The sequence below is a fragment of the Harpia harpyja genome, chromosome 12, assembly GCF_026419915.1.
Source record: "Harpia harpyja isolate bHarHar1 chromosome 12, bHarHar1 primary haplotype, whole genome shotgun sequence".
Taxonomy (NCBI): Eukaryota; Metazoa; Chordata; class Aves; order Accipitriformes; family Accipitridae; genus Harpia; species Harpia harpyja.
The window spans coordinates 43,583,909-43,596,216 of NC_068951.1; the positions used below are offsets into that span (position 1 = coordinate 43,583,909).

Here is a 12,308-nt window from a genome sequence, read left to right on the forward strand (position 1 = left end):
TCACGCTAAATCGCTATGAAAACACTAAACTACAAAATCCTTAGCTGGTTCTTAAAATAGCTGATTACTTTGCTGGAAGCATTCGCTCTGGAGGTAAAACTCAGCCCGTTATTACTTTCAGATGCAGCAAAATGACACATTTCACAGTAAACAACATCTACTGTGCTAAAAATGGGCCATAAGCTCAATATTCAAAGATGTTAACTCTTTCTTATAAAATCATTTTTTATTCATGCTCTGCCACTCAGCCTCGTCGGGAAATAGCAATTACCATATAAAATGTTTGTCTGTCTGCTCCCAGGGACCACACTCAGATAACACATACTCCACGCGTGCCATCTTCCACTTCAGAAGCGCAGCGCGCGTTAGGACCGCATACCGATTTTATCACGTGTCCCCCTTCCACTAAATCCGTTGTAAACAGCAGAAAACTAGGGGAAGGAGCACAGAGAGGAATCTCCGCAGAACCTCTCAGCGAGGCATCGGCGGGATGCCTGCCTCTCCAAGCATCGCCCGGTGCCGACGGCACGCGGCTCCATCGCCAAGTCGAGGTTAGAGGGAGCGGCGAGGCTGCACGGCGCAGGGACAGCAAGGAGCAGCTCCAGCTCCTTCTAGGGTCCAGACAACACGGCACTGATGGTATGTGTGTGGGACGAGCGCTGGACAAAAAAGCGGAGAAATGGAAAGTGAAAGCGTTGCAAATTCTGGGTAAAATATCCCAGTCCTGAAGGCATCTCATCTATTTAATATTGCAAATTCAAATTCAAAAATTCAGCCATAATCTCCTGAAAATAAAAGCCTGGATTCTGGAGGAAGTACTGAAGGCTATATTTTGAAAAATATTCTTCCTAAACCAGTATGCTAATATTATATTTCTGCAGGCTGAATTCTAATGGACTTAACTGTAGCACGCTGAAAGAATATGAAAGGCACATTAAACATGCACAACACTAGCCTAATTACTTTAAATTATTAAACGAAGAAAAGCCCAGAATGAGCTTAATTACAATTATCTAATTTCACACACTAATTACGAGTGAAAGTATAACAAATCCCCCTAACGCTTTTTGGGGAAAAGATAAACTGAAAATATTTTCATTATTTTTTAAATCAAAATATACCAAATTCTGGCCATGGAATAGGCACAAATGCCCCACTAATGTTTAACTTAAAGCTGGTATATTTGTAAGATCCTCAAAGTAGACTATTATTATTGTTGTTATTATTATTACAGATATATCTTCTACATTATTAGATATGGGAGTTGGGATTCTAATCGTAGAAAAACAAATTTATTAACTCTACATATTATTATAGAAACAGATCGTATGTTGGATGCTACTTGATTACAAAGACTAAAAAATAAAGGCAGTATAAAAAACTGAGCTCATTTTGAAGATTGTACAAGCATTTTTCACATTTAACACTTGAAGCTAGTAAAGCTGATAAGCAGAACAGGAAATAAAATGGCAGTTGATCTTCAAAGAAAGCGTAATGGCTACTAATTGCTTTAAAACCACTTACATGCCCCTCATTAATTAATATTTTAAAAATCCATAAAACAAGTGTTTACATCAATCTTAAAAATCTTTTGTAAAAGAGATTTTTTTGTTGTTCCATTAAAACAATTTTAAGGTTTATCTGTATTTTAAATAGAAAACTGGAACGCTTTATACTTACGTAATGGCACACTGACCCAAGAAAAAGATAACTTTGTCATTTTGTCACATTTCTGATTCATTTTTCTGATGAGAACATTTTTAGAGCACTTGCCGTTCACTGCATTTTAATGGTTGTGATACCAAAGCTGTAATTGCTCTCTCTTATTAGTAGCAGTCTTTATCTTGTTTTAATGTCAGGTTGAACAATACATTGTGATTATGCAGACAGTGTGACCTCATTCTAAAATTATATCCTGTGACAGAGACGTTAAGAAGTTTTAGAAGAAATGTAACTGATCTTAATTGCTAGTAGCCCCAAAATTTTCCTGAGACTAAATAAAGCTTTCAGACACTTATCATGTACTGAACCAGAGAAGACAGACAGTCATTTTAGTCAGCAATTATGTAAGGCTTAAATCAGAAAAGTCAGAGTTATTGTTCAACACTATTTTCAATTTTTCCTTCACAGATTGTTGTTGTTGTAATTTCTTATATTCAGTTTGATGTTTTTTTGGTGCTCATGTGAAAAAGTTGCAGATTAAAACAAAGTTTACACGCTCACAGCTGTTTATGGTAAACAGCTTTCCAAATCCCACTGGAAGACACTGGCAGCTGGACTCCAATCCCAGTTGGAGTCTCCAGCTCAGAACTTCACAGCAGCTGGAAAACCGCCCAGCGGAAAAGGACCCGGGGGTGCTGGTCGACAGCCAGCTGAACACGAGCCAGCGGTGTGCCCAGGTGGCCACGAAGGCCATTAGCATCCCGGCTTGTGTGGGAAACCGTGTGGCCAGCAGGAGCAGGGACGGGATTGTTCCCCTGTACTGGGCACTGGCGAGGCCGCACCTCGAGTCCTGTGTTCAGTTTTGGGCCCCTCACTGCAGGAAAGACATGGAGGTGCTGGAACGTGTCCGGAGAAGGGCAACCAAGTTGGTGAGGGGTCTGGAGAACAAAAAGTCTTATGAGGAGCGGCTGAGGGAACTGGGGCTGTTTAGTCTGGAGAAAAGGAGGTTGAGGGGAGACCTTATCGCTCTCTGCAACTACCTGAAAGGAGGGTGTAGTGAGGTGGGTGCTGGTCTCTTCTGTCAAGTAACTAGTGATAGGATGAAAGGAAACAGCCTCAAGTTGCACCAGGGGAGGTTTAGATTGGACATCAGGAAAAATTTCTTCACCAAAAGTGCTGTCAAGCACTGGAACAGGCTGCCCAGGGAAGCAGTGGAGTCACCATCCCTGGAGGGATTTAAAAGATGTGTAGATGTGACGTTTAAGGACATGGTTTAGTGGTGTGCTTGGCAGTGTCAGGTTAACGGTTGGACTCAATGATCCTAAAGGTCTTTTCCAACCCAAACAATTTTATGATTCTATGACCCAAAACTCCAAGAAAAAGCAATCTGTCGTGCAGAGCAGAGCCAAAGGTCCCGATTCCTGAGATCGCTGTTACACAGTGAGGCTGCTCAAAGCCCATAAACAAGGGGCTGTAGCATTGCCCCATTCCAACCAGCTGTGCAATTAGCTGAGAAACCCATTCAGTTAGCACATACGGCGGGCGTACACATATATTTTTTAAATCAGCTGAAAATATTTTTCCACAGAAGACCCCAAACCCAAGTACATACTAACAGACGACTAACAAATTATAACCTAACATTGTAGAATGTAATAATACCAGTTCAAGATATGACTAGCGGCAGGAAACCCTTCTAACAAGAAAACACATGTTGACAGGAGTTTATGCTTGTGGAACCGACCTGTGCAACGCGTACAGCACCGGCTCGGCCGTGGCGAGGTGCTTTGAGGGCAGGTGCGCAGCTGGGTTTGCTGCCCTGCATCTGAGCTATTTTCATAAGGTTGCATCCTACATCCATGGACCAGGACTAGACCTAATCTCTTTCCCACTCTCTGTTCCCCAACCAAGCCAGTTACCCCCTGAATTCAGGGTGTCCTCCTGCTGTACTTTAACCATCCTTCTCATCTGTAGCCTTTACTTAATTTTGTTTTTCCTTCACTCCATTAAATAAAGGAAAAATGGGCATTTATAAAGGAGCATGCATGTATGGAAGGTGTATCATTCTCCCTCCCACCTTCCCCTTCCTCCTCACTGTGAAAGGAACCATCGTCCAATTACCAAAAGACCCCAGGTGGCACATGAAAGTGGCTTTAGAGACTTTTGTAAGAGTCAATGAATAAAATAACAAAGGAGAAGCCAAGTTGTAGGAGTGTCAAGTCTTTGCAAATTAAATACAGAGGTATTTTCACAGTAAATTTCACTGACGTCTTTATCCCCATACTGCTCTGATCTGAAGGGAAGGCAAGTAAAAAAACCCAGCAGAGTCATTAGCAGGAGCCTATCTGGCAGAGATGTGGCTGCCTGAAAGGACCTGGTGATGCTAGAGGTCAGCAGAAAGAGCAGAAGCCTTTCGCACCCAAGAGGTCCGTCCTAGCTCCGGGACTTTCACTGCGCAACTCCTTTAGCTCTTTTTTATTGTGAGGACCCCCAGCTCAAGTAAATGGACGAGCCACATGCCTTCTTTTTGCTACCACGTCTCCCTTCCCAATTCCCCAGTCTAACCACACTCCTCCACCTACCCACCGTGCTCCTTAGCCCCCTCTCCTAGCCCCCAGCTGCAGCTGACAGCCAGCACTACCTACCTTCTGCTGAGGGTCCCATGCTGTAATTAGCCACACGCTCACCAGGCCAATACCCATCTCCCACCGAGCTGTTCGCTCAGTCGGTGGGCACGCACAGCCTGCCACATCAGGCACAACCAGGTGACTCTCAAGCACTCGGCAGGGAGGCTGCTCGGAGGGGCACACGTCCCCCGAACCCCAGGTTGCACAAGCTTCCCTGTGCCCCCAGGCTGAAAGCAACGCTTGCTCCAGGTACTTCAGGTGTTGAGCTAGGTGACACTGCTAATTTGGGAGTGTCGTTTTCCTCTCCATACATGTGGGGACTTGTCCTGACGCCAGCGGGAACTATGGGCTCATATCAAAACAACAACAAATTTCATGTTCACAGAGGACTTGGAAAGGATAAAACTATCATGTTACTTCTTACTTGCCTATTGCCATGAGTGACAGAATCATCCCAGGGATGGCATGAACATGTATTCTGTGTTCATAGCTGCCATAAGTACCAGGCAGGGTATCCACACGCCCCTCGCCTTCCTTGTCAGCTGTACGGCTAACAGCTCCGCTGCCTTTTGCTATTCGACAACTCCAAATAGCTCCAGAATCACTATGCTAAAACAGCTTTTTTGTTTAGCTCTGCTTTGGTTTGCAAATACCTGTCTTCTAAGGAAAGGACATTTTTGCTCATCTGTTTATTATTTATTTTATAGATTTGTTTTACAAATAGCAATCTTCAGTTTCAGTTCACCTAACCTACAAGAAGGAAGGCTCTGCATTCTCTCTCTCTCATGGCAACAATGCCCAACCTTGTTTTTACTGGGAAACTACTTCAATATTAAATATATGCTTTCCTATGCTTCTCTGCGAGACGTGTAGGGAAACAAATCCAGGCACTGATGCACTTCCCCATGAAGAATTGTGGTTCAGGGTTTATAACCTGGACAGTTGCACACAGAACAAGGTAGGCTCTGTACGTTCACCTCCTTGGAGCTCACGTAGGACAACGGCTGGTGAGACTGGGCTTTTCCTGCTGCAGAGCACACAGGGAAAGCATGGAGCTTGGAAAAACAGAGGTTCTGAGGAACAGGCTCAGTCTTGCTCCTCATATCCAGGCTTCCAAGGGACTGCACTCCTAACACAGGCGCTTTGCAAATACCCTGAAACCTGGGAAGTCTGGATCAGACCTGAACATCTGCCAAGTCTGTAAACACTCATGCTAAACACCTTTTGCATTCAGTTCCAACCTATGTAGAGAGATCACCCATTAAAACCTCTTGTACAAAGAACACTATTGACATGTTTGCACTTGAGGAGACAGGTATCTGGCTTACTGTACTCACTCGTGACAGCTGACTACAACTAAAAAAAAAAAAAATAAAGAAGAAATCGAAAGGGTGCCAACTGCACATCCAGTATTACCTTCTCCCTCCAGTTATCTTCATTCCGCATCTTCTGTCTTAATGTTTCCTGCAGCTGCTCTGTTCTGTTCTGATGAGAAATCAGCATTAACTCCCTAGAAACCACAAAAACTCGTATGTAAATACGTGCTCTGCCCAGATTGGTGGTATGCCATTTTCTTGCAATTAAGTCCTTTGTGGCAAAGGCTCGTCTTTTCCTCTTTGTTTAGTATTCTGTGCAATAAGCCCAGGAATCCTGCCTGGAGCCCAGAGGCACAGCAGTAATCACTACTTAGCATTTGCATAATGCCATCACATGCTTTATGAATTTTATGTTTTAAAGAAAATACTGTAGTTGATCTTTCTTCCACACACACATATTTAAACCTCAAATATTTTTAATATTTCTTAAGTGAAGTTTTTAAGAACACTGAAAAACTGTTATAATATTCAAACCAGAAATTGTATTTAATGACCTCAGAATATTACTATCATTAATTAAAAAATTGTCATAGGTTTTGAATTAAAACCACCAAGTGCTTTCTATTGTTAGAGTTACTGTTTGTTATATGAAGCTTGTAGAGCAAAAGCCCTGGAGAGTTTAAATTCTTGTAACTTAGATTATTAGCAATGTATTGACTGGAACAACTCGTGTATCTGGGGTTTAAGTAGAAGGGAAATATTATTAAATTAACATGTAGTATCTTTTCATGCAGGTACTAAAGTACGGGGAATATTCAAATCCTTTAATATGAAAATAGCTTAATGCCTCTTGGTGTACATCACTCTCAGAAAATGCTTATCTTCTCCAAAAGCCACTTTTATGAATACATTTTCCATTGTACACAAATCAAAAAAATAACGTACTGCCATGTCTTAGGTAGGGGACAGCACTTTCTATTTTGCTAGTAAATGACGAGCTAATTTATCAGTAACTGAAAATTTATTAGCAGGACACTTAAATACTAAAACAAGCCTGTGATTGTTAGGAATAAAACAGGGTATGTAGATTACACTCCAAACAATTTTAAAAAGTGTGGATTTAGGTTCATAAGTGCACAAGTCTGAAACAAAAGCACTCAAACTAAATACCATTCCGGGAAAGACAATTCTCAGAAGCTCAGTGTTTTATTTTCCACATCTGAAAAGTAATTACAGGGAAAACGGCAGCTTCATTGATATCTGAGAACCTTCAAAATAAGACTAGACTGGCAGGAAGTTGTCCATACACTTCACCAAATACTAGACTGTATCCAATAACCTGGCGTATTGTAATATTTACAGCATTATTATGGTTTGAAAGTTGCTAATAACATAAGTTACAAGAATTTAAACTCTCCAGGGCTTTTGCTCTACAAACCTCACAATACAAATAGCAGCTATAACAACTGCAGTAAATGGGTGTTTAGATTAAGCTTGAGCTGAAGCCCTGGACTGCAAAGCAGGGCATTCCCCCCTGCTTTTTTTTTTTTTTTAATAGGATTTTCTTTTCTTTGTCATTCAAGTTTTGTCTATATTGTAATAATTTTAAAAAATCGAATTAATTCCAATATTTCAGGATATGAGCTCAGGGCTGCCAAGGCTTTTAGAGTTTTGCCCTAAAAGCAGGAGATAAGAGAGGGCAGTGGCAGGGCAGGACTGTCCTGAGCACACAGGCAAGGCAGCGACTCCAGAACACGGAGCTGGGACCGGCAGGTCTCTCCCAGTCTGCCCAGTGCCCATAGCCACACTCCTCATTCTGCCGCCTCGCCTCCCGACTGGCAGAAGCCACCTCTGGTGCTTTACAGAATCTATCTGTCCTTTTGGTAACAGCGAGAGGGGTTGAGGATCTGGCAGAGGAGAAATGTTTTATTTTTAATAGATTTCCAAAAAGACAATCTGGGCTGAACGTACAGTCACAGGAGGTTACCCGTGGTGACTCAGCTCCGATTACCTTTCTTGTTTCAACATCACCACCTCTTCCTCTGTTTGTCTAAGAAGAGCTTTAAGTGCTTCCAGCTCACTTTCTGATCGACCGGTTCTTCTTTTTAGATCTTCTTCTTTCCTTTCTTTCTCAGCCACTTCTTCCTGTAAATGTTTGCATACTTGTTGGCAAATTAGAAGAGATTCCTCCTTTTCCTTGAGCTCTTTCATAAGTCTACAGATGAAATAAAAAAGTATCAGCATCGTAGTTACTATATTCTTATTTACAGACAGAAACTAAATTGACGGAAATCATTTGTACCTGGAAGATAAAATATTAGACAAAAACCTGTGTATCCTTTATGAAGTTAAATCTAGTGACTTGAACACAAAAATAGAAAAAAATGATTGTATAAAAACTGCATTAAAATCACAAAATTTTTGCTCTCACTGCTCAGAAATTTGTGTTACGAAACACAACTTCAGCATTTACCTTGATTCAGAAATTCCATTTTCGTATTTCATTTTTTTCAGTTCATTCTGACAGACATCAAGTTCCGCTGATTTCACCCTAAGAAAACATTAAAAAAAAAGTGTATTGTCCAAAGAAATGATAGCCTTTACTCATGCAGTAACCCGAACGTCATTTATTGATGTATTATCTAACTTTCTTTTTCTATTTCAGTTAAAAGGCGGACAACAAACAAAACGTTCTTTCCGTTCTAGCTAACATTTTTAAATAATTGGAAGTTACACTTCCAATGTAATCTCAGCCTAACCTAGGATCACAACAAGTTTAATATTGCAAACAAGAAAGTGAGATCTTGCAACACTGATGAAAGTTTCAAGTAAGATATGAATAAAAATGAACAAAACAATTTAGTAGGTAAGAGGGCTGGAAACTTTGCAGGTTTCTTGTCATTATGCCATCATTTCACCAATTAATAACCATGGTTAAGCTTCATATTTACATTTAAACAGATATAGAATATGTTATTTTATTAAATTTTACCCATATTACATTGAAATTTTAATATTACATTTGGAAACCATTTACGGTTTATTTAACTGTGTTCATAAAATCTTTTTTTCATACTCAATACTTGTATTGTCATTAAAACACTTTGTTGCTAAGCATTCCAAATATTTACAACCTTGTTATGATCAGACCCTCTGAATATAGGAACCGAAACCAGAAAGTACACATCACAGAAGAATGAATCCTTGGTTAAATTTCAGGAAACACAGAAAAAGACCAATGATAGCTGGTCTCGAGATTTTCAGTACTAGTTCATTGCTTTTGAGCTTAATATTTGAAACAGTAATTTTTTATTTTCAGTAGTGAATTATAAAGTGTTATAAAGTGAATTATGAAGTGCTGCTGTTCTGGAATGATTTTCTATGCTATATGCAAGCAATGAGGATTTTAAATACAGGAAAGCATTCAGATCCCAGATTTTAGAGGTGACAACACAGGTCCCACTCAGCACCGCTGTGTCTGGACGGGACCCTGGATTTTGGGTGCCCGACACAGCTCCCACAAAAGTCAATGGAGGGCAGCCTCAGGGCGCAGGGAACGCTGCACGGCCCTTGCTTGGCCATTTAAACAGTAACCCAGGGCAACAGTGTGCAACAGCACAACAACATTTAAGAGGTGCATCTTTTTTCTTATCTCCTCCAGTTTTGATAGAGGACTCCTTTCTGCTCTCCCCTTAGTCTGCAGGGGCAGGCACTGCTCCCTGCGGGTGGGCTGGAGACGGATCAAGCCGAATTTTTTACTCCATGAGAGTGCTCTCTTCAGTCATCGTGCTTCAGTTAGCTCTGACAAGTATATGATGACATTCTATTTTTTTCTCTATTAATTTATGTTTTGCATACTCTTACTTGAAACCATAGGCACAACACAGTAAAATTACAAACCGCAAGAGCATATTGGTGCATGGGGAAAAGACACAGCAAATTTACATTGCGGGGGGGGAATAAAAAAAGAAATCATAGTCACTGACTGAATACTAAAGTTTCTGATTAGTTTTATTGCACCCTTCCCTCCACTCCAAACCTACAATGTGAAATACTACTTTCCACATACCTTTTTAGTCCAGAAGTTATGTGGATTTCACAAAATGTATCCTACGCTTGTGTGTTAAATGAAGCATCCGATTGAGCTGACTTAACCCCCCTCTTTGCTCTAGCATTAAACACAGCTGGGGGAAGAAAGCCCTGCTTCCACAAACAGACATGCTCGGTCAGCCGGTTAGAAATACAGACTGTTTAATATGACGATAAAATATTTTCTCTGTTGGTCATAACCTTCTGAAATCGTGACAAGCAGTGTGCTCTGAAAAAAAGTGGTCTGTTACAGCTCTATGCGCAGTGGCAAAACAATCAAGCAAATGGAAATCTTACATTAACAGCTTTTTGTAGTGGTCTGTCTCGGCTGTTACCTTCTGCAGCTTCAGTCCAATTGTCTCTACTTGATTTGTTAAATCTGAAAACAAAAACATGGGTTTCATGCCTGTATTTATACTAAAATAATTCACTTTTACACATATAGTGTTTTATTTGCATCTCAGACATGTAGCTCCTCGCTCCCACCTCAAACAGGCAAAGCAGTAGATCACAGCACTGCCTCTGAACAACGCAAAATGGCCATCTGTGAAAAGGACGGTTTATGATTTGTAATATTTGAATTGATTTCTCACTGCTTACAAACCGTATAAGCCAGTTGTTTATATTTTCTTAAGAATAACAAATTACTTTTATTTAAAAAGTTGGAACGCTGTTACATCGCTGTATACTTCAGTTCAGAACAGCCTTCCAATTTCTAGTCATACACTAGCAGAGACTGGCTTTATAGCAAGAAGCTGGGTTTTGTTTATTTGGTTTTTTTTATCCTAGCAGGAAACATCAAATTCAACTAAATGTAAATATGCAATGTTTTAAACCATATGGTTTGTACATAATGCTGAGAGCAAAAGCATGCAGGAAGGTGGACCTGAAAATAACCTGCTAATGCTACTTCATATAAAACATTGACACTGACTTAATGGTACTATATATTTTGTCTTAGAGTCTCTTAGCTAAATGTTATCGTTCAGAACACATCACCTATCAGTTTCAACTGCCATTGCCTTTTTTCTGATATATATCCCAGTTCTTTTCATCTGTACAACCAGTTCAATTATCTTTTTTTTTTCCACACTTGGAAAAAAAGCTTCCAAAGAAAATACTGAGCAAAGATAAAAGAACTGTTAAATATCACTCCTTCTGCACAGTCTCATGTAAATGAAAAAGTGACATTTACTCCCAGTAGACAATGTAACACTTCTGATTTATTAGCTTTCACCCCTCTGAGTAAGCCGGGTCTCTCCAAACACGGCTGTGCAGGACAGACGGCCGTCAGTTTGCACTTGCAGCACAGCACCCAAGAATTTTGGTGCACAGAGATTACAAGCATGTGCTGTGCAAAAATACAGGCTGGTGAGAACAGAGCAAACGTTCTTGCCATCTGTAACTATATCTGTCTGTTTGTTTACAGGTGCAAACTAATTTTAAAAGCTTACTTAAAATCCCTTAGTGACACATATTAGACCATTTTGTCTCAAAGAACACAATAACAAATAATTCAAACTCCGCAACCTTCTTAAACAGTTACATATGAAAGAAATCTCATCTAGTTTTGTGTGGCATAATGTTATCCTTTTGTTTTTTTTTAAATCATAAGCATAGTCTAACTTTAAGATTTGGAGCCCTATAAACTGACGTAACAGCACATACCTTAATCTGATTCTCATCTTAATGAGCATATCTAAATATGCTCACGAACAAGGAGAGCTGGCTTTCAAGAAAGCATAACAACAACCTGAAATCAAAGCTGCCTCTACAAAAAAGGTAGCATCATAAACTACATGGAAAAAAATGTACGATAGAACATTGCAACAAATCTAGAAGTGGAAGAAAAAGCAAGATCTTCCCTCAAAACGCAAGAGCAAACTAAATTAGCTGACTTCCTCTCTGAAGGTGAACAGCCACAAAGAGTCCAATCTCTCCATCTTCAAAGCTCCAAGAAGCCAAATCTAACTGTGATTCCTGTTCTTAAATTTATCACTTCCGACATCAGAATTCACTGAATTTTTGTAACTTTTCCTATGTGCCTGTTTCAGTCGTTTCCAGCAACTATCATGACGACGGATAACCCCAGAGTGGGATTTCCTGCCAGCGATCCCCCATGTCACACCTTATCTTGCTAAATCCTACTACGTGAAAGATTCCCCTATTTTCAATAAAGGGAAAAGGAAAGCTGTTCATTATCTCAAACTACAACAAAAAAAATCAGGGAAAGAATTATGTAGGGTAAAGTACACACTACCTGTCAGATACATTCCCAAACTATCAGCATTTATAAAGAGCTTTTTTAAGAGAAAGTTAAAATTTCTCTGGGCTTGACTAAGCCCTTGCAAAAGTCAGTGGAAGTTTATTATAGAAGCACCTTCTATACCACCTGCCACTGACAACAAAACAAATAAAATATATTTTTGTATAACATACCATTGCCATTGTGTTTATACATTCCAGAAAAAGAAATACTAATTAGTCCTGCATTCATTTTTGCAATTGTTAATAGATATTGCTACGTTGCTAATCTTTTAACATTGAAATAGCTTCTACTCTGATTCACATCAGTCAGAGTCTACCTAATGAAATGAGCAAATAGAAGAGTGTA

At 40.0% G+C, this 12,308-nt stretch overlaps 1 protein-coding gene across 2 annotated transcripts in view; it reads right to left on the minus strand.

Annotated features, from left to right (window-relative positions):
• Window positions 1-12,308, minus strand: part of LEKR1 (leucine, glutamate and lysine rich 1) — a 64,345-nt gene that overhangs the window by 5,667 nt on the left and 46,370 nt on the right. For both annotated transcript variants that reach the window (XM_052803879.1, XM_052803880.1), the window contains 4 exons: window positions 9,992-10,073; window positions 8,079-8,156; window positions 7,617-7,820; window positions 5,706-5,799 (listed from right to left, as the gene is read on the minus strand). In XM_052803879.1, coding sequence (XP_052659839.1) covers window positions 5,706-5,799; window positions 7,617-7,820; window positions 8,079-8,156; window positions 9,992-10,073 — 458 coding nt within the window. The remainder of the gene's footprint in view (window positions 1-5,705; window positions 5,800-7,616; window positions 7,821-8,078; window positions 8,157-9,991; window positions 10,074-12,308) is intronic.